Here is a 21,946-nt window from a genome sequence, read left to right on the forward strand (position 1 = left end):
AGGTCAGTGATTACAAGTATAAGGGGAGGAGAGAGAAGGATCCAGAGAAACATGAGTAACCTCAGCAACAGTAGGGCAGTGACAAGAAAAAGCGTAACTATGGGAAACCAGAAAAGGAAGTAGGAAAGAACACATACAAAAATTAGGAGCAAACTGAGCAGCAGGAAGAGCAATAAGAAGGCAAGGATAAACAGGAGAGGGAAGAGGAGAAGCAGGAACAAGACAGAGTAAGAGAGAAGGGAGAGCATGGATCAAAGAAGGAACAAGTGCACCTGAAATCTGAACCCTAATTGCTATTACACCCAAAGTTCTCTCTTCAGGTTTAAGGTTAAAAGGTAAGTGTATAAGTAATTTGTCCAGTTGTGTCAGGAGAGGAGGGAGAGAAGAAGAGGATCTGCGGTAGATTCTGTATCTTGAGTAGTCTCTACTTCTATCTTCCTCTGAATTCAGCAGGACATCAGATGTGGTCACAACCCAAAGCAGCATCTATTTATTTTTTTTCTCTTTAACTTCAACCTTAAGGATCTCTCCTTCTCCTGCTCTGGGGGATGGAGACATACTAATGATCAGAGACTCTTTACTGGTTCCTCTGTGCATAACTGCAGGTTTGGGCTTAGCGTCTGTATTCGGCTCTTCCTTTTGTGCAGGAGGGGCAGATGGGGCTGCAGGCTCCATGGGTTTCATCTCCTTTTGCTCAGGCTTGTTCTCTGCTTCAGCTTGAGTTTCCTAGAAACAAGAATTTCAGTGTTTTCCAGTGCTGAAATTCAGGAAGCAGTTCTGTATATGCAGTGGAAAGGCACAGTGTGGATATTGTGAATATGGTATGCAACATGTGTAAATTTGCATTGAGGTGCTGAAAATCAGTATCTAAATGAAAAATGCAATTTCAGAATACATAAAACCTATGAAAAGCCTGTTAATAATGATACTATCTGCTCCTTATAGCAGGATGAAACAGACATGTTTGGGAGCACACATCCCTTTCTTAGGTCTTGCCTTCCTTTATATGCTTACACTAGTACAGAAGAGAAAGTGTTATGTAAATATTGACATACTGTTGGTTGCCCCAATTCCTTGGCCAAGCCGATTTGCTGTTAATTTAAAAATACACATTAAATTGAGCAATGTTTCTGTTCCAGTAATAGTGTTGTAGTCATTTGTGTAAGCGAAGTTCTTTATTTAACTAAAAAAAATAAATAAAACCACAGCCAGTTCAGCTGTAAAGACAGAAGAGTGTTCTGCCACCTTTGGGTAAATACGTAGAACTGAGCAGGCTCTTACTAACATTTCTCAGAACAAAGTATAATGTGGGAATTATTTTTCATCAACAAAACAGTTTTCTCCTAAGTGCAATGTATTAGAGATTTAATCAGTTTTAGCTGTGTGGCCTACATATTAGATTTTGTTTTCAGGATTTGTGACAACCAGAGATCTGACTCTATGTTGGGAAGTTCACTGTGTGCTCAAGTCAGCTGGATCAGATTACTGTGTTAGGATATTTCTGTATTTACTGTTGTTTCCATAAAACTGAATCAGATGCCCTTGGGGTCTTTGTCAAGTCTATTTTATCCTTACTTTCTTTGAGGATTTTTGTTTGCTTGCTTTTTTCCTTGCTTCTGTTTTCTCTGCTCTGCATAGAGTCCGGATCCAGGAAGATCTGAGTCAAGTTTTAGAATAGTGTTTACAGAAATTAGGTACAGCAGTTGTATCTCAGCTACTGGGAGTTTTTGCTGTTGGTTGCATTAAGGCTGCATTTTCACCTACTCTGTTTGCCCCAGCCCTCCCAGTATCTTGCAGCACCTGGAAGAACCTGCATTCTTTTCTGTGGTGTTACCTGAATGTCCTGTTGTCTCTTCAGCTGCAGCAGCTTCACAAGGCCATCTTTCCCTTTGCCTCCAAGCATCGCCTTGAACAGTTTTGGAGTTTCCTGTTTCTGCCCAAAGAGACTGGCCAAGCCCCGTGGTTGTTGCACTGGTGGTCCTGGGGCAGGTTTCCCCTTCTCCTTCAGCAGCACCCTGGAAAAAGGAAGGAATGAGAACACATAGCAGTGCTGTGAAACTGAGCAAAGCTCTTGCAGAGCTAAAGTGTTGTTCATGGATGAAAATCTGGCAATTCTTTTTGTTTTCAGGTCCAGTGGCAAGAGCAAAGCTGGAAAAGTTAACGGTTTTACCCAAGGCCCTGGTAGAGTTAGAGGCTACTGTTCAGATTTGGAGTTGCTTACCTATACCCTGGAGAATAAGTGAAGGTGTCAAATTAAGGTGTTGCAAAGCAGGTGAGAGCTTTATAGGGTGAGAAGTAGTGTGGAGGAAGAGAAATGCCTCATGTCTGCCGTGGTAGTCTCTTAACCTGGCCTTCTGGATGCAAATTCAGAGCATATTTAGTGATCAACTGGGAGTCCAGCTGATGCTTGTGAAAGTAATAATTTACCAAACTAACTTCCAGCATGGCCTATCTCTCACAGGTCAGTTTAGACAGTGGTATGTATTTTTGGTGTTCTTCAGTAGAAGAAGACACCCTGAAGATACAAAAATTACTGCCAATAAAGTGGCAGACTAGATTTTCACACCTTCTGTAGCTATACTGATTTGCAGCCATAACAAGAAGTGTGAAAGAGTGACAAGGGTAAAGATTGGATGACAGTTCCAAGGTAAATGGAGACAGTGAAAAGCAGGCGGTTCCCATGCTTCCAGTTTCCATTAGGTTACTATACAGTTTTCAAGGCAACTTTTCTATCCTTGCAAAAACCCTGACTTAAAGCTTTTTATGAACAAGGACTATACTTGCAGTCTGAAGTACAGTAAATCCCATAATACTGTAATTTTCCCCAGCATCTTGTACTTCGTAAATCTGGGAAGTCCAGAAGCAAAGATTTTAGTCTTTTTACTGTCATCAATTTGAAAAGTACACTTCTGCAGCTTGCATGAGTTTATTATGAAAATACTATACATTGACTGTCAGGCACGTGATAGTAGAACAAATTTCTTGCTTGAATTAATTCTTTGCATTTGTTTCAAGGAGCCCTTTAAAGGTGAGAGATCTCTGATGTAAACCTTCCAGGGCACAGCAACTGATAACCTGACTCCAAAACTGAACATAACTGCAATCTTTATCAGAACAGTGCACAAATTCCTGTTGGTGCCTAGTTTTTCTAGAGACATGGCTGACCACACAAAGAGCATGGGACATTAGAAAAATTGCTGGGTGAGCAGAATACATGGCCTCCAGCACAGGGCAGGTACTGTGTATCTTTAAAATTAAACAGGGTGTCCTGTATCTAGTCTAATATCTAGAGAGGGTGAGAGCTCAGATGGGAGTGAAGATACAAAGGATGGATGATTAAGCTCCTGCAGTTGAGAAAGGCTGTCTGGAGGAAGCAGTATTCAGTGGTTAGGCAAGATACGATTAGGGTGGGCAAGAAAGAAGGTGGCAGTGTGGGACAGAGACAGGAAGAGCAAGTAATGATGGTTGTACAACTGTTTAGAAAGACGCTGGAGAAAAGTCAGGAAGGATATCCCTCATTTTAGTGGTTTAGTGGTGGTCTTGGCAGTCCTGGATAATGGTTGGACTTGATGATTTTAAAGGTCTTTTCCAACCTAGCTGATTGTATGATTCTATGATAAATGCAGGGGACCATCAGTCAGTGGATTTGTTCCACCTTTCTACCTGTTGATGCTGGTTTTGAAAACTGGGCAATGAGTTCATTCTGTGTCTTGATTCCCTGTTCCTAAGGGACGTGATGATTCTCAAGATACTGTCATTTGACAACCAGGGCTGTTGAAACATGCTGAATGCAACCATCTGCTAGCACTTACACTAACCAAAATGTCACTCGTGTGCTATGTTTAGTCTGTTCTGGTGGAATTTCTAATCTGGGAAAAGCCTTCCAACCTTTGATAGCAGGGCAAGGCAACAGCCGAGAGCAATGAGTGCTGAAGTATACTAATAATGACAAAATATTTCAAGTATCTGGACCTTTTGCAAGGTAGCAAGTTACTAACTTTGTCATAAATTTGTGAGAAAATATGACAATATTTTGCTCTTTCAAAGCTGGGGAAATAGTGATTCTAGCAAGCTACAACCAAAGCAAGATGAAAAGCAATTTGGGTTTGAAATCCCATTTCAGAATCTTTTTGAACAAAATGGACTTTTCTCCAATCTGTGTACTTTTATCTTGTTGGGCATTACTTTAAATCTGTTCCTAATGTGAGAGGTAATAAAGGGTTAATGAAATTTTGCTTTCGCCAAGCATATGTGGCCTGCACAAGATAAAGGCTTATCAAACATGACCATCCTGTAATGTAACACCAGTGAAAGAAACTGAAAGAACTAACACCCACAGGACTAGTCAGAACTGGCTCAAGACCCAGGATGAAAAGTTCACCTTAGAGGAAGACGTCTTACTTCATCCCCGAAGACCCCCGAGATGACCACCAGGAGGCAGACAGCATGCGCCAAAAGGAGGAGACCAGGGCAGATTTATGGAAATCCTTTTGGAGAAGCAATTGTAATAATTCCTCCCTGTTCTCAGGATAACTATGTATTCAGCTGATGCAATATGGAATGGCTAAAAAGCTTGTGTACGGGTATAACTGTGTGCCTCTGGCTATGGTCATGTGCTCAGCGCTGTTTTCTTTGATCCATTGACTTTGTCCCTAATAAATTTTATTTAGAAGTGAGCACGTTTCTCGCAGTAACTACTGCTTGAGGTTTTGGAAATGAATACAAATATGAGTGCATTGAAGCATATCTCTATGGAACTAATTCTGAGTGTCTGTTTGCATCTTTGAAAACCTGCTCCTTAACTGACTGTCCTGCAGTTTGTTTCTTGACTATGTAAGGAAACTTAATATACCTCTGTATCTCCTATTTGTTTTGTTACCTTAAATACAAAGAAGGTGGCAGCTACAGTCAAGACTTCATTCTTCTTACCATATTTCCACAACCCTTGGAATCCCTGCCAAGACCATGACTTCCACTAGATACTGCCAGGCAAACCTGACTTCTAAATACAAATGTGTTTACATCTGTTACTCTTCCAAGAAAGGAGTGCAAATCTGTCTAGAAGCCACAACTATCCATTCTGCAGTGAAATAATGTGATTTAAAAACTGTTACTAGGACATACTTTGCTTTCTTCATGAGAAGTTTTTCTGAGTCAGGATAGTGCACCAAGATTTCGTTGAGTGTTTTCTTGTCCAGAATGAAAAGGTTGGCAAAACCGTGAGCCACCACGTTGGCAGTCCTTCGATTTCCTCCACCTGCAGCTAATAGACTGGAATGAAAATAAACATTGTCAGTCACATTGTTACTTGTCCTAGTGAGGAATTTCTTTGCTGATGATTCTCCATTAGAGTAATCCTAAAGCATGTACCCAATTGTTCTATCTGATGTTCTTTATTGTGGGGAGTGAAGGTGATAAGATTTGCATGAAAAAGAGTTTGGCAATGAGCTCTGAGGCCTTGAAGCTTCGACAAGCCCTGGGGCAATGAGTTGGAATGTTAAAGGGCAGAGAAGGTAAACAAAGCAAGCCTTGGGAGTATGGACCAGGATGTAGTTGTGGCGGAATCTCAGTTGTAGGCCAGAGGATGTGGGGGTTGTGAGAGGGTCTGCAACGTTGTGATTGGACTATTTACCCGCATAGTTTCACAGTGGCCAATAAGACTGAACGTTGTATGTATGTGCAGGTTGGGAAAGTACCGAACAAGGGGATAAAAATGGCTTGGTGACAGTAAACGAGGATTTGAGTCTCTGCATTAACTTGATTCTGTGTCATGATACGCCACACTTTAAAGGCACTTTGCAGTAGGGATTAGAAATATTTTGCCTCAGGAAGGCAAATTGTCACTGCTGGTCAGGCATATGTAGATGTTAAGGGCTGTGAAAATTCTTTCTAGATAGATTTCTCCCAAGAGACACTCACTGAAGGGACTACATTTGTTTCAGTCCTCATGTGAACTTGGCATTTCCTCAATTTTATTGTTGAAAATTGTTTATATCAGAAGCAGAGCAGCACAAATCCCTTATTAATGAAAGGGTTATTTGCAATGAATTAATGATTCTCCAGGATTTTGATTTTCTTGAGTGAATAACTTCTGTGGGACTCCAGTTTTCAGTTTTCTCACATACAGTTTCTCATGTTTTAATGTTGGCAAGTTGAATTATATGGATTAGGAAGGCCTTTCAGGCTGAGAGTGACAAATGTGTCTGCCAGAAAAACAAGGCTATTTTGTTTTGAAAGTAAGGCATTAGACCAGTTTAGGGAGCAGCTGTTGGCCATAGGAAGGATATCCACATAAAAATTAGGTGTTTTACAAATAAAAATTAAATTGTTCATCCTGCAGAAATGAGGAGATTTCACTTCTCAGCTGTGGTGATAAGTAAGAGAATTCACATTTTGCTGATAGTACTAAAATTGCTTTACCACTGTATTCAAGGAGATCTGCCCCAAATTTTCCCAGTGAGTTAATATTTTTAGAGAATACTTAGCAGTCCCTACATTTAAAAATTATTAATAAAGGATAATCTGGAACCCATAAAGCATGTATTAATTGTTACCTAATTTTAATCAAGGATATACGATTGATTTTGATATTACATGTATTTATAAGACACATCTGTAAATATTGGATTATACTGATAATATATTTGATTTATGATAATATAAGACTCCTGCAATTTTTACATATACATGCAGAATGCTTTTCTGCAACCCAAGACAGCAATCAATATATGAACTCAAGCTGAAAATGCAGTTTTCTCTTTAAACAATTCTTTACAATCCCTCAGATAGAATAAAACTATTTGCACAATAAGAAAAGCAACTAAAGAAAATTGCAAACAGCTTTTGGGTTCTGATTAATCACTTCTCAACAAGTCGTTGAGCAATCATTTTCAGGCTTTCCTAACAGAAAGCTCATTTTATGGAGGCAGACTAGGACTAAAGAGATCAGCTTTTTCATTATGGTGATGATGTGAGGTGAATTTTACAAGTAAGGCAGTTGTCTCAAACAAAATCCCCTTTGACTAAAGACAGTGTTACAGGTTTCATCATTGAATCTAGTGTGCTGGTACCTCAGAGACCAAATTTTATAAACCCCCTACATTTGCCTTGCAATAGTTATTGATAATTTAAGATATATATTAACAAAGTATTTTTCCTTTTTAACCTTATATATTTTACTCCAGTTGTTACCCTGAAAAGCTCTAATATTAGTATGAGATGATAACTTTTGAATTTTTATGCTAGCAAATTTAATTTCATAGAATCATAGAATAGTTTAGGTTGGAAGGGACCTTAAAGATCATCTGGTTCTAGCAGCCTGTGTGAGGGTCTCACCACCCTCACAACTCACATAAAGAATTTCTTCCTAATATGTAATCTAAATCTCCCCTGCCAGTTTAAAGCCATTCCCCTGGTCCTGTCACAACAGGCCCCTGTAAAAAGTCCCTCTCCAGATTTCTTGCAGGCCCCTGTTAGATACTGGAAGGTACTACCATAAGGCCTTCCTGGAGTCTTCTGCAGGCTGAAAAAAACCAACTCTGCCTGTCTCCACAGCAAAGGTGCTGCTGCAGCCCTCTCTGATTGATCATCTCTTAGGTACAAAGTTGTCAAAGTGACAAAGTGATGAGTCAGCTTGCCTAACTTTAAGAAAAAAAAAGCAAAAGATGAGAGATCTTCCTATAAAAAATAAACATATAGTGGAGAAATGTTTTAATTTTTCCAGAATTACCATTTTCTGATAGGAAGTATTCCTAGTAAAATATCTGTGAATGGATGAATGAGGACATGTGGCTTAAAGTGTAAATTTCTCTGCGCTAATAAAGTGTTGTATTATAGCTGAATTTCTCTCCTTCTCAATTGTCTGTGCAGAGAGGCTGTCATTAAGGCAGCAATCTGTTTGCCTCTGATTCTGAGATTAGTTTGCTTTCCAAAACTGATATTATCTATATGGGAAAAAAGTAATGAGGCTAAAATGTTATTTGGAAGGCAACTCCTATTACTTAATCTGTTTCTGTAAAAATTTCCAAGGATGAAATTGGCTAAGGACATGTTTGAACGTTAGTCTTGCAATGGCCTTCTAGTATAATTCAGGGATTTTTTTTGAAGTAAACATGTTTTGTTTTCTTCAACTCCTTCGCCCTCAGAGACTTTTTATGCATCATTTACATGCATTTTGAACAGAGTGAGATTAGATAGCAAGTGTCTTATAAATCATGTAGTTAAACCCCTTGGAATGAAGCTGATGTATTTCTCTAAACAAATCTTGAATCAGAAATCAGAAGGAAATCAGTCTGATATCAGGTGATAACCATGCTGTGAATACTGAGGAGAAAACTTGGACGTGTTAAATGAAGCAGTTTCTCCCATGAAAGAATATTTTTTCATTTGCTTTTGCTATACAGTATTCAGAAGACCCTGACAAAACTTATACAAAAAGGCTCTATACAAACTCATTATTTTTTAACACTTTGCCACAAGGAAGAAGACAAATCTCTACCAACAAATTTAGTGCTTCACGTCTTTGATTTTCTTCAGTTTTGGAGGTGTCTGCCACTATTCTCCTTGAGTTTGTCCTCTACCTCACATTTAGATGCAAATTACGTGAGTCTGAATGGGTATGCTGCCGCAGTAAGTCAATGATAAGAAAAACAAGACTAAAAGTGTAGAGTTAAAGCATTGCTGAGGGTTTTAATGGCCATATAGGCAGTTATGTGAAGAGTAACGCATACTGCAAAATTAGTCTTTTAAAGGCTGTTACGTAGTTCTCAGGTGCTCACCTGTATTAGGTCAAAAGTTTGCAAATCCCTTTCTTGCTTTAAAACCAGGCATTATAATGTCTCAGTTTAAAAAATAAAGCCCTTGCTCCAAATACAATACTAATAAATGATCAAAAACTGTGTGTGTTACACATTTGGGCTGCTGTAGCCTTTTCTTTTATCCTTTCACTGTTCAGCCTGTACCGAACACCAGTGCATTCTCAGCCTTTCCACATAACTTATAATGCAGCATTTTGGTTTGAAGCTTTGCTCAGGTATTATATCGTCACAGAGAAATACCTTTCAAATACCCTTCTCTCAAACAGCTGATATAATTTCACTTTCCCACTCAATGAAAACAGTCTGTATCTGTGGGATATATCAGGTTTTTTTCCACTTGAGGTCTAAGCAAGTTCTGTACACATGTTCCTGGATAAATGCATGTCCCTGGACTGTTTCTGCTACTACAAAGGGAGACACAAGTAGAAGATAAATGTTAACCTGGCAGAGATCTGATTACCTCTTTTCAAAAGGCAGATTGAAGCTACCAGCAAGAGGATTAACAATAACAGGAAGGCAGATGGAAGAAATCAAGGATCCAGTTTATCACATACAGCAGCACATGTATTTTATTACTTATCCTCAGGCCAACCTCAGCAGGGCATGTAGTACCTAAAATCTAGCAGTTGCTTGGTTAATTGGGGAACATGGCGTGTAAGAGTTAATGGATTTTGCATAGCAACCACATGAAGAACATAAAAAACATTTGTAGCTCTCAAAGAAAAATTTTATCCTCCAGAAAACTCAAACCCCAAAATCTGATATGTCAGCCTTTTTCTTGTTTTGAATGTTCTTAAGCAAATACATTTTCAGATGTGGATTCCTGATTTTTGGCAACTGGATCCCTACTTCAGATCCTAAATGAACTAGTTTTATTTGCTATTTTAGATTATTTTATCTCCTTTGTTGGAAATTAATTATCATTTTTACCATCTGCTGTGTAAGGGCAATTAGTCTCACTCTACAGGCAATAAAATCTATTTGGTCCTGCATATTGCAGACCTCGGAACAGGAAGATGTGTTAAATCTTTTAAATGCTGAAGGAGAAATTTGTCTGTATATCCTTGTGTACATTGCTGAAAACTCTGGTCTGAGATCTTGCCAGATTAGTCTGTGATGCTTCACTAAGATTTTCCTTTACTTACCTACATCTCCTTGCTCAGTGTCCTCTTGGTTGATCCTACCCACTTCCTAGCCTCCCTGTGGTAGCTGTCATGCTTACCAGGAAAGTAAAGTTAAACAAGAAGTTGAACAACCATTTATTATTTGACCAATTCTAAAGAAAGTGTTAAAACAGTGATTGACCTACCTGATCTCCCCAAATACAGCTCCTGCTCTTAGTGTAACCAGGACTTTTGTACCATCAGGGCCTCCAAGGACTTGAACTTCACCCTGTTTGATGATGTACATCTCTCTGCCAATCTCTCCCTGAGCACACAAACAAGAAAGATCCCATGTTTTAGCAGGGCCAGTTGTTTAGTTTTTTTTTTGTTAGAATAATCAGTCAGATTCTTTAAATATGTTTCTACTCTCTCATAAACAAGTTTACTGCTATTATGGAGAAATTAAAGTTTTTACTGAGCACAAATGCAGGCACTGACTTTGGCAGCTCTAATTGCGATATGGGTCAATATTTGAACAGAAGTAAGACCATCTAGGCCATCTTGGAAAAGAAATGATAATCAGGATTGTAGCAGTCATATGCACCAACTGTTCTGGTCGAAACTAAAGTACAGCAGCAGTGTATTTAATAGTTGAGACGTTCAAAAAAGCCTCTGCTTCATGGTCTAAAAGCTTCAGGTTTTACACTATTATTTTTACTATCACTTGCCTAATATAAAAGGAAAATAAAGAATAAACAGCCATTAAATTTATGTAAGCTTTTGTGTAATCACTGGATGATTGAAGAGATTATTTGTTTATTTATTATCCTTCACATATTTACTAGGTTTCAGTGGTGTGACATCAGTACATGCAATATAAAGCAGGTAAACTGGAGCAAGATAATGAACTTTGCAAACATGATCATAGAAGTCCTAACAACATTTCAGTAAGGCAGACGAATAACTATTTTCGCAGTCATGCAGCTGGAGTAAATGAGGCAAAGAAGCAGTTTAATTTTAAAAGTGAAAAAGCAACAGCGACAAAGCTAGGATGAAATGCAAGGCTTGCACTTCCTTCCTAGGAGCACTGGTTGCTCCTCCCAGCCTTTTTGCATAGCCTCCTCAGTAAATTATGATGAGGCCAAAATACATCAATGGAGGAGGTTGTTCTAACAGGGCTTTTTTCCCTACTGTGTGTTACAGCATTAATAGAATTGCTATGGTTGTTGGCCACATAGTAAATTTATACAGGTGAGAGGCATTTTAACTGAATCAAGCTGGAATTTCTCATAATCCATCCTTGTTGAAAACTTTTTTCATCTGACAGCAGTATCAAGACCTTGAATCTTTTACTGTCATTTATTATCTCTGTTCTTGCTGCAGTCTAAGATCCTTCCATGATGTGCATTGCACAGCAAACACACCAAACTACTCTTCCACCCTTCCTGGCTAACAGTAATTCTGGGATTGGTCTTTGAAGACAAACACCTGATCCTTCAGTGCATGCACAACTGTTTAACTTCCTACACTGTGGAGTCAGTGGGACTAATTTAGCATTTGGGAAGAGGATCATACACTTAACTCTTGGAGGGAGCAAGACCTAGTGAGCATGATGGACCAGAACTGCTAAAGAAAGTAAGGGGTTCTGATTTTCACTTCTGGGTATGGTGTGAATTGTGGGTCACTTGCCAGAACAGTAAAAGTGCTGATACTTCATCCCCCCATGTTTTCATTACATCCTGTCCTGCCTAAGAATGTTTATATTCCTTCAGAAAAGACACTTTGGGTCACTTGGTCAGAAGCTGAGCTATCTACCTCTGTTACTATAAGGCTGCATTTGATGGAAGTCTTTGTGAAGGGACAGTGTGACAGCATTCAGCTGAAAGTCTGGAGGTGGCTCTGAGCTGTGAACGAAGGTAGAGCAAGGTCAGATCCTGCTGTAAGGAGTGGTTTTGATGCAGTGTAATTTCTTCATTCTTGGATAATTCAACTTAAATGTCAGAACACACAAATGAAGCACGTGCAAAGCATCATACATTGAGACCTGTAAGCTAGGTTTGTATGTGTATATATATATATATAAGCAAAATAACCTTGATCAATTTTAATTATTAAAACTTCATGATGTATGATTAGATAAACCTTATTTACATTAAATATTTTCCCATATTACTATATTTTTTGTTTGATAGTGTAAGTTTTAAAATCTATATTGTCTTGTCCTAGGTTGAAATTTGAGAGCACATTTGTTATTATTACACAGAGAACCTTAATTACTTTTATGCTACCTAATTCACTTGGGGTTAATTTTATTTAAAGGAGACACTATTGACTGGATCTGAACTCTTTTTTGAAAATACATACTATTGATTATTATTTGAAAGAGACAAGAATGCTCACCTTTTTGCAGACAAAGTCTCCAGGTAAATACACAATGGATTTCAACCTTAGCAGCATGTCATATATCATCTGGGTATCGCACCCCTGTTAAAACAGAATTGATTGCTCTAGTAATTCAGTAGTACAAGTGACTGTTAGTGCCTACACTGAGCAGCGAAACCCAACAATACATGAATGATGCAGAGATTCATAAGTGTAATACAAACTATAAACATCATAAAGATCTGCTGTTAGAAGAGAAAAAAGACTGAAAAAATGTCATTTCACATCTTACAAAGTTCTCTTTAGGTTGAACATCTCATTTTTTACAAAGTAAGCTTCTGTACATCTAAATTCACTGTGGAAGATCAGTTAGTGCCATGTTCAGAGCTTTATGGATCTTTGATGTGAATTCTTTTTACAGATCCAGGGAAAAAAAAAACCACAACAAATTATGTCAAATGGTATGAATCTACGAATTCCATGTCTTCAGCAAATGTGGCAGAAACCATGAGCTATGTGATGTTTATACAGTGATATCATATGATTTCTTGTAATTATCTTAACAAAGAAATTAGTGTTAAGGTTACAGTATATCAACTACTTCTAAACATGCAGTGTCTCCTTGTTTTTGGTGTCAGAAATCCAATCCTTAATACCCGATTTAACTTGTATCTCTGGAAAACTACCATGATAATAAAAAGAAAGCTCCTTTGCACAATAGGGCACTAAAAAGTATCATTCGCTACATCCAAGTTATGTTGCCGGAACACACAGCATTCATGTCTCTCAGGCAGACATAGGCAGCATACAGCAAAGTGGAGTGTATTAAAAATTCCATTCCTTATGTCCGACTCTTGAGATTAGTTATATTCTGAAATCACTTAAAGACTGACCATAACATCAGCTTTAGTATGTCAATGTAACAGCACGGTGCCTCATTTGCCTTTTTTTTTTTTAACATCTGCTTTCCAAAAAGCATGTCGAAGGTACAAGAAAAGATACAAAAAGCATTTCAAAGGCAGGCACTTGGCTTTGTGCTTACATGTCTCCATTAACTGAGATATTTCTTAGACCTATTTTGCCTTGCATATTAACAAATCAATAAATGCTCTTAAGGGTTGCAAGATACAGAAAACAAGTTTTCTGTCTCAGGAATACCACATATTTTTGCATTATCCTGTAAAGCTACTTGCTTTGAATAAGTCAACTTTATTGACGATGGCAAAGTTCACATCAATTGCAATGGCTAATTGCATTTTGGATGGCATCTGCTCCAGTAATTCTGATTCATCTGTGGAAGAAAAAAAAAAAAGAACAAACTCTATTAGTTAGAAAATATAAAGGAAGAATGCCCATAAAAATGAGCATCATACAGAAAAATAATTTAATGGAGCTATTCTAGCATTTACGAGTTTCAATGTGGAAGATGCTAATATGCTTTTACTAAGATATTGTGTTTTAAGTTACATATCTTGTCTAATGGTATAACCAGAACATTATACAAATGAAAGGAATTTGTGAAGTAGTAAGTATCATACTGCTTTGGAGCTTTTTTCCTTTCTAAAGTAAGTTGAAGTCCTCTCACTTCTCACATGCAATTCAGAAAAGGAGGAATGTGAATTTCACCCTAAGTCTGTATATGTACCACCACTTGGAGTTGTTACATAACTGGAATTGAAAAGCCTTACCCAGCATTCCCTGAGAGGCCCACGTGTACTCATACCAGGTTCGAACTCGATTTTGGACCAATTTTGGAATGGAATAAGTGTTCATGTAGGAGACAGTGTTGTCCATAGAGGAGCGGTAGTAGTTCTGTCCTGCTGTGGCTGCTCCAATTACATCTCTCATCTGCAAACATCAGTTGTGGTTACTACATATTTCAGCAAAAATAGTTCTGATTTGAATATCTTGTCAACACATATAAAAAGAATAAAACACTTGTTTGCAAAATCACTTATTAATTGTACCTTCAGGTGCATGTTTGGCATAGGTGCTTAATCTGCTTTTTCAGAAGTATTACAGATTTAATCTGATTGTGTTAGAAAGTCTGTAGTTATAATTTTAAAGGAATCATTTTGGGTTTTATTTTATTGTGTCTCATATTTCTGGACATGAATGAAAACTAAAGAGAATGTTTTTCTTAAAAATCCATAATAAAGCTACTCTGCATTTGGTGTGCAATGCAAGTCAGAAGTGAAGCAAAGTAGGCAAAATTTCTCTAATAACTTTAGCTGGCACCACTAGAACCACTGTTCAAATAGGTAAGAGATCAGATCTAGATGCACTTTGATCTAAATGTGACCTTGAAGTTTTTAGTAGAGGCATATCACTTAACATTCCAACACAAAAGTAATTCAGCTTGTAGAAAGTAGATAAGTTAATGTTTGTAAATATTCCTTCTTCAAAAGAAGCTTAGCAGAATGACTTGATATTGCAGTGGCCAAAGATTAGGGTATTGGTGGTGTGAATTTTGCTCTTTATTACAGAGATGCAACTGACTGCAATAGGAATATTAATTTTTAGGCAGGTGTGCTAAGCCAGGAATAACTCAGTAAAATTAAGAGCTTTTTGTAAATGGGAACGTCAGTAAAGCAGTTCGTGTGTTAAGATTTAAGGTTTAAGCCTGCAAATGACTGTACTGGTTACAAAAACTAATCTGCAGAATCTTCTTGGGGAATGGTGGTTTCATTGAAAGTTATATCAATTTAGGAAAAAAAATGCACCCTCTGAATTTTAATGCAATATACTTGTATTTAATAGTTTTCCAGAAGAAATATATTATATGAACTACTTTGTTTTATTTTTGGTAATTTTTGTTTGTGAATGAATTTTAAATCCTATAGGCAAGAGTCTGTTTCATGATGGTTATCTCTTCATGAACTTCTAAACAGCAAGACACGTACAATTTTGAACTGTTTGAACAATTTTCAGTTTTCATCTCTGTTTTTGGTAATAATTCTTCCAATAACAGACATGTACAAATGAAAAGTCTGGAATGAGTTTTACAGGAATCTAATAAGACACAGTCTTACATAGGAACCATGGGATTTGTTTCTCTGTAGGCAAGGCATTTTAAAACTTATGAATCAGAGACACAAGTTTAATAGTTACAAGCCAGAAATATTTCACTTATATTAATTTGGAAATCTAGCTGATTTCCTGTGCTATGAGTTTTGGTTTTTTTTTTCCTTCTGCCAAATGAGACCAAGAGAAATAGAATACAATATATTTTGTGGTTAACGATTATATTGTAATTTATGGAAGAGAGCAGAATTCTAGTTTGACAAAAATCATGGGGTTTCCATTAACAGTACTCTATTGGCAGTAGTATTAAACATGACTTATTGAATAATTTGTACTTGTTAATATCATACCTACAATTATATTTTTTTATGTCTGATTTAACGGCATAAAGTGAATACCAAGGGACTGTCTCCTTGCCCGTGAGAAATTCAAAAAGAAACTATGCATAGTTTCAAGAATCATCAGTGTCCTGCAGAGTCTTGGCTCTAAATCAGCTTTTGTGCAAAAGAGCTGCAAAACTGGGAACTGATTAAACACATGTATTTGTTGGAAGAATAAGTACAAATGACAGTTAAATAGAGGGACATTCAGATGAAAGCTAAACTTTTTCCCAGAATTAAGTTGAATATATTGTCACTACATTACAGTGATTTGAACATATGTAGTTACTGATTTTTTGATGTACCTGACCAATTAAGCTGGAGAAGACAAAGACACCCAGGAAAAAATTCAGCAGTTGAAAAACTATCTCAAACAGAGTTTGTGGTTCTGGAAGGCCACCGATGGTGATTAAAGTACGAACTGCCCAATAATAACATCTCAGATACCTGCGGATACAGACAAAATTTTTTGTTACTGACTAGGTATTTTTGAGGTTAAAGTTAAGCAGATACCTACCTGAGTTGAGCCTTCAGTGATGCTTCTCAGTCCAAAAGACCTTCAGCATCTTTTATAAAGGGGTATAATTTTACAAATGATAGTTATATAAATGGCATTGAGCTGAATGTTCTCACTGCAGCAAAATAAGGTATATGGGAAATGCAGTGGCTACCTACTGTTCTCCAGTAACTGCAGTATTACAGAAGTTTTCTGTAACATATTGCCAATATGTACATTACAGTGTTAGAATGCTACCAGTGAAGATGCCATCATGTTAAAGGCAGTGTAAAACTGTTAAGAGACTTCCCATCTGTAGCAGACTAGATGCACGCACAGCTGAAGGTCTTTTCCATGGCTTCACTTGATGACACCAGTGTGAAGGCACGACAAATACACAAGTGTTTTTCTTGTGTCCATTAATTTTCTTCTGCCTTTAGCCACTTTGGTCTTCCCCCCCCTCTGCTCCTGAGCACCCTTCATAACCTCCTGGGTTACGTCAAACAGGAGTTGTATGATTTCACAAACTGTGTGTTAATCCAGGTTCTCCAAACCACTCAACTTATTCTGCACTGAAAGGTTGACTCCTGCATTAACTTCTATAGGCTCTCCGCTACTACCCATACTGTCACCTTAACAAACATTTCTTGCTTTCTTCACTTTCATAGCAGGGAGCAATGGTCAGTCACTAAGACTCTGCTTCAACATGTGGCTTATATTGATTTCTTCACATTGGTCTGCTGGCTATCAATTCCCATACCAGAAGTGTGAGCTCTCTGGACAAGATTTTTTGTTCTGTTTGTACAACCCTCTTTGTACATTGTGCCTTGTGCATGACAGAGCTTGTTGCATTCAAGTGATGCTTTTCTATTTGTATGATTACACAAGTTTATGAAAGCAGCGAACTTTTTTTCTTTTTCATTTTGCCAGGATAATCCTACTAACTCTCTTTAAAAAAAAAAAAAAATATATATGTAAGTGTCTTGGGATCTCTAAAATTCTGTTTGAAATGTATTTCTAGAACATGGCACCACTAGTAATTCAGCATCCCCCATACTGTGCAGTGGGGATTAATTAGTTCAAATCGTTGTGAATGTACTAACATTTCCTTTTTTTTCTGTGCTAACAAGTAATTGGTTTAGGAATACTTTCAAAAGCCTCCTATTAATTAAAATTTGACTTCCTAAGTCTCTGTATAATCATTCAGCTTCACTAATGGTTAGGAGTGGGAGTTCATTTTCTTTAACTGTGCAATGAGATTTTCTATTATTTCACCTATGACTATTGCTGCTGAATCAATGAAGATTCCTTTTGTTTGTTGAATTTTGTTGTTTGAAATAAATTAAAAAACCCACCCCAAAACAAAATCACAGAAGAAAAATTTTTGGAGATGTTTGCTTTTAAATAGAAAGTCTTGCACACATCTTCTCATGCCTACCCTGAATCTGAGGCCACCCAATCTACTTGCTTCAGGTGTACATTTTGACTTGGTGGTCTCCAGTTCTAAACTCTGCTGTTGTTCGTACACACTCCACTCCTACTAACAAGTGGTCAGCGTAACAGTGCAATTGGAGGGTTAGTTTTGTGCAAACAGGAGAAAAATCCCTCACAAACCTAACCAATTTCAATAAGGGTTTTTATTGAAATCACTCAGAAGTGTTCTCAAATCTTTAATCTAAAATGTCAGGCTTTACCAAGCAATCAATTTTTGCTTTTCATTGCCAAATCACTTTTTTCTTAGTTGCAAATTAATGAAATGGAGTAATAATAATCACTTTTACAATAGTTTTCTAATTTGAGATTTTAACAGCCAGAACTGTCTGTTTTCATTCAGAGTCCTTAAGTGAAAAATCTCATTCTGTCTGCTATCATATCATTTTTCCTTGTTAGGGGTGCAAAAAGAATAACTAGATTACACCACTATAGTATTTTCACTTGAGTTTAAAAAAGTCATCACCTATGCATGCTTCCAGCCAAGTATGGATATGTAGCAGCTTTCTCTTAGACTTCTGTAGCATAAATAAATAGTAAGAAAAACCCTCAGATCTGTTCTGGAAGAGTTGCAGATTTAAGCATAAGATGATTTCTCTAGCTTGTCTGAATTATAAATCGTATTCATATCATATTCATTTCCCATATTTATTTCCCATAACTGAGAATGCTATAGTGCTTGAAACATGTATAATTTATTAATACAAAAGTAAAGAAATTAACATTACTTCTTTACTAGTTACTGTAGGAAATAAAAACAATTAACCATTTCCCTTACCCCCAGTGGCCTTGGATTACAAGATAGCTAAATCCACCATGATAGTCAATCTAATCTTAATTTTGGGAATGTCTGCAAAGAATGAAAGCAGCTTCTCAAAGGAATTTAGGGGTCACATTCTTGTTTGCAGTGTTGTAAATCCAAGAGGTTTTTTTTCACATCTGCCCACCCCTTTTTGAAGATGTACTTAATACAGCATATTCTTTTGTAATTTTAGTTCAAAAGACACTTTCTACTGTCAAAGTCACATGATATTCACTACCTCTTAGGCACAGGTTTTATATTTTCTCCTTTTATGCATCTTATTATTTTTATTTAAATCTGAAAGAAAAGTTCCACAGTTAAAATATAAAACAGATTTTGATTTTTTTTTTTTCCCTAAGAATGGGATAAATGAGACTGTAATTTTTGTTTAAGGAAAGTCAGAAATAACAGGCCCTTATTTCAACAGTATTAGCAGCTCTGCTTCCTACTAGCTGGTGTTTGGAAACCACCATTGCTCACCATACGGTTTACTGGCCTGCTATAAAATTACTGTTGAAGCAAACAACATGAAACAAAAAAGGGATTTTCCCTCTGCACAACGTAGTGAGTAAGTTTATCCTTCAGGCAATCAAACTACTAGAATTTTCACTAAAATAAGGCCTAGGTATGAAAACAGTCAAAGAAACCCAGTGCAAGTAATATACCTCGTAATATTATGCCAGTAGAAATATCTCTTTCATAAAAGTCTATTTCGGAGTACACTAAACTTCTAACAAGGTTTTAGTTAATAGAGCAAATGAAATCTTTGTGAACATGGCTATCAGATTTTAAAGTGGTATTAACACATTCATTTCAGTCCAGAGGAACATTATTTCAGTGCTATCATGTTTGACTTCCCTCAGATTACTACCAGGGTAGGTTTAAGCAGGGTAAAGAAGTAGCCTTTATAAACTGGTACTCTAAATGTCTTCCTTCTCGGTACCTCTTTTTCTTGAATGACTTATCCACCAGATAGCTGTGAGAATGTGATGATCTCAGGGTGGATGATGTCAACTACAAAGCTTTTATCTAAAATATATCCTACAAGTATTAGCTCTGAAAGCATTAGGTCTGACATGAGTTGGGCTGTGCTTTCACAGATTTTCTGGAGGCACAAAACTGTCTCTGTGTAGCAAGACAACAAGTGGGACGCATCAGACCAGCAAGTGCAATGTATAGCTGATACCCATGAGCCGCCTTTTAGGATACGTCAGTATTACTGTGCATTGGGCAAGGCATACAAAACAAGTAGAGTTGTTCTAGACACGTATAGGGACAATTTTCTGGGACTTCCAAGTATCTGCTAAGTCTGTGGCCAGAGCAGGAAGAAAATGAGCTACAGAGAAATATAATTGATGTCTTGATTAATAAATATGCCAGAGAATTTTGAAGACTACTTGTGGATGCCTTGCAAACAGCAGAAGAACTATAACATGATCAGAATTGAGTGATTTGCTTTGCCAGAATTTAATGCTGACCTGGGGGGTTTGCATGAGAATTTCAGCTCCTTTAGCTTTGGTTTCCCTTATGCGCAGTGATGAAATGGACAATTCAGAACAATGACATGAGCCTGCCTTGAATCCTTTCTAAAGGATTTGCTCATTTTCTTCAGGAATTAGGGAAATCAGTCTCTTACTTAGGTAGTTAAATTAGATTGTAAAGAAACACATATAGTTCAAAATGATCACTTAGCTGTAATTAAGAGACCTTTCTAATATCCTGCTTACATAGGCTTTCCACTATAATGTTGCATCAGGGATGCTATCCTGCATTAAGAGAGACTGAGATCTGTCTACCTAGTTATACCAAGCTCATGAATGCAGTTTTAATGCTGGGAACATCTTGTGCTGCTAATTTGGATGAGCTGCACGGAGGCAAACTTGATTGAAGGCTGCCATGCAAAAGACCTCATGTATTCTTGAAGTGGCACTAACACTTTAGAGTCTGGAAACAAGCTGGAAAAGAAAACAGCTAGCACAAATTTGCAAAAAGAAGCTACTTTAATATTTTGCTTGAGGCTTGAGTGCTGTGTATAGCTGTTAGTTGTAAATTGAAGTTCACCCATTAGTATGCCTGCTAAGGAACATATAATCAAATTGATAAGGGAAAGTGTTGTCTGTGTATTCTTTTTAGAATAGAAAGGAAAAAACAAAACAAAAGAAAACACAGAACAACCCAGAAGTGTTGTCGTTTTTAAGAACTGGTTTTGGCCTTAACTAGCAACATTTTATGGGCACAACACTGATTCTACAGAAAACGGTCATGGCACAAAATCAGTGCCAGATCATTTGCTTTGGGTGAGTGTAATCTGAGACCTAATCTAGAATTTTGGTTTATTTATCAAACTGCTTGCTGTAATATTTTTAATTAGCTAAGAAGCTAATTATTATTGTTTATAAAAATTTCTACTCTAAATCCCATGTGATTTCAGTGTGACTTTTGAGAAGTGTTTTGTGTTTTCGTCTCCCCACAGAAAAGGGACCACAAAATACTAGAAACCCTGACCATTGCCTCTGGGCACAACTGCATTATCTGTGATCAACCTAGCAAATAAATTCTACCAGTTGTGTTCCTGAGTGAAATGCAAAAATTTATTTCCTGTGAAAAACAGGAAGATTTTCTTTCCTCTTCTCCAGGCTATTCTAAAGAAGCATTAAAAACCTTAAGACTGAGTAAGCACTCTCAGAGTTTTGAGGTTGCTCAGCATTAAGTTACCTTATTTTTTAATTATGAAGCAAGCATTCCCAAGAATTGCATTAAAAAAAAAATATCTGTAACAGAAATTCATTCTAAATTTTTCTTGTCAGATTTCTGGAAGCCTTGATCCTACAAATAAATGCCTGTGTATTAGCTTCAGTTACATAAGTGGTCCCACTGAGCTCCGTTATCCTGCTTGCACATGTCTGACTGCAGTACTCAAGCTGTGTGTTTAGTGGTGTGTGGAAATTTCAGCCATGACATTTTTTTGTTAGAGAACCCTATTAAAAAAAAATCAATGCTGCTTTACACAAAGTGTGTTTTACTCTCAAAGGCGATTTCTTACCCTTCAAGATAGTGACTTCACATAAAACCTGTGAAGTCTGACAAAATTGCAAGCAAGAGCAGCATGTCTCTAAGAGAAATGTGAAAAGTTGTTTAAAGGGTGATTTATGACAGCAGTAGTGTATTATACATTTTTTTTAAAGAACGTAGTTAATGAACAAATTGAGCTTCTATGGCTTTAACTGTATTATGGCCTTCAAAAGAAATAAACACTCATATATCTGAACTGACTAGGTATGTGTTTATATAACTGCAAACAAAACACATTGACTTCTCTATTTTCTCTTGCTTCCTCTCAATCATTTTAATGAATGTCCCTTACTTGGCATCCAGTTTAGTGCTGTCACAAGATGTTTGTGAAAAAGTGTGCCGATATCCATTCCTTCCCACTGGAGACACTCTGCCACATG

The 21,946-nt window shown here is 37.2% G+C and overlaps 1 protein-coding gene across 1 annotated transcript in view; it reads right to left on the minus strand.

Annotated features, from left to right (window-relative positions):
- Positions 1-486: 486 nt before the first annotated feature.
- Positions 487-21,946, minus strand: part of CNGB3 (cyclic nucleotide gated channel subunit beta 3) — a 58,916-nt gene continuing 37,456 nt past the window's right edge. The window contains exons 11-18 of the mRNA XM_057426178.1: positions 16,011-16,152; positions 13,990-14,149; positions 13,495-13,592; positions 12,320-12,403; positions 10,126-10,244; positions 5,125-5,271; positions 1,835-2,015; positions 487-726 (exon numbers count right to left, since the gene is read on the minus strand). Coding sequence (XP_057282161.1) covers positions 487-726; positions 1,835-2,015; positions 5,125-5,271; positions 10,126-10,244; positions 12,320-12,403; positions 13,495-13,592; positions 13,990-14,149; positions 16,011-16,152 — 1,171 coding nt within the window. The remainder of the gene's footprint in view (positions 727-1,834; positions 2,016-5,124; positions 5,272-10,125; positions 10,245-12,319; positions 12,404-13,494; positions 13,593-13,989; positions 14,150-16,010; positions 16,153-21,946) is intronic.

This window comes from Pezoporus wallicus, unplaced genomic scaffold (assembly GCF_028554395.1).
Source record: "Pezoporus wallicus isolate ANWC-B61680 ecotype Strahan unplaced genomic scaffold, APGP_CSIRO_Pwel_v1 contig_4131, whole genome shotgun sequence".
NCBI lineage: Eukaryota > Metazoa > Chordata > Aves > Psittaciformes > Psittacidae > Pezoporus > Pezoporus wallicus.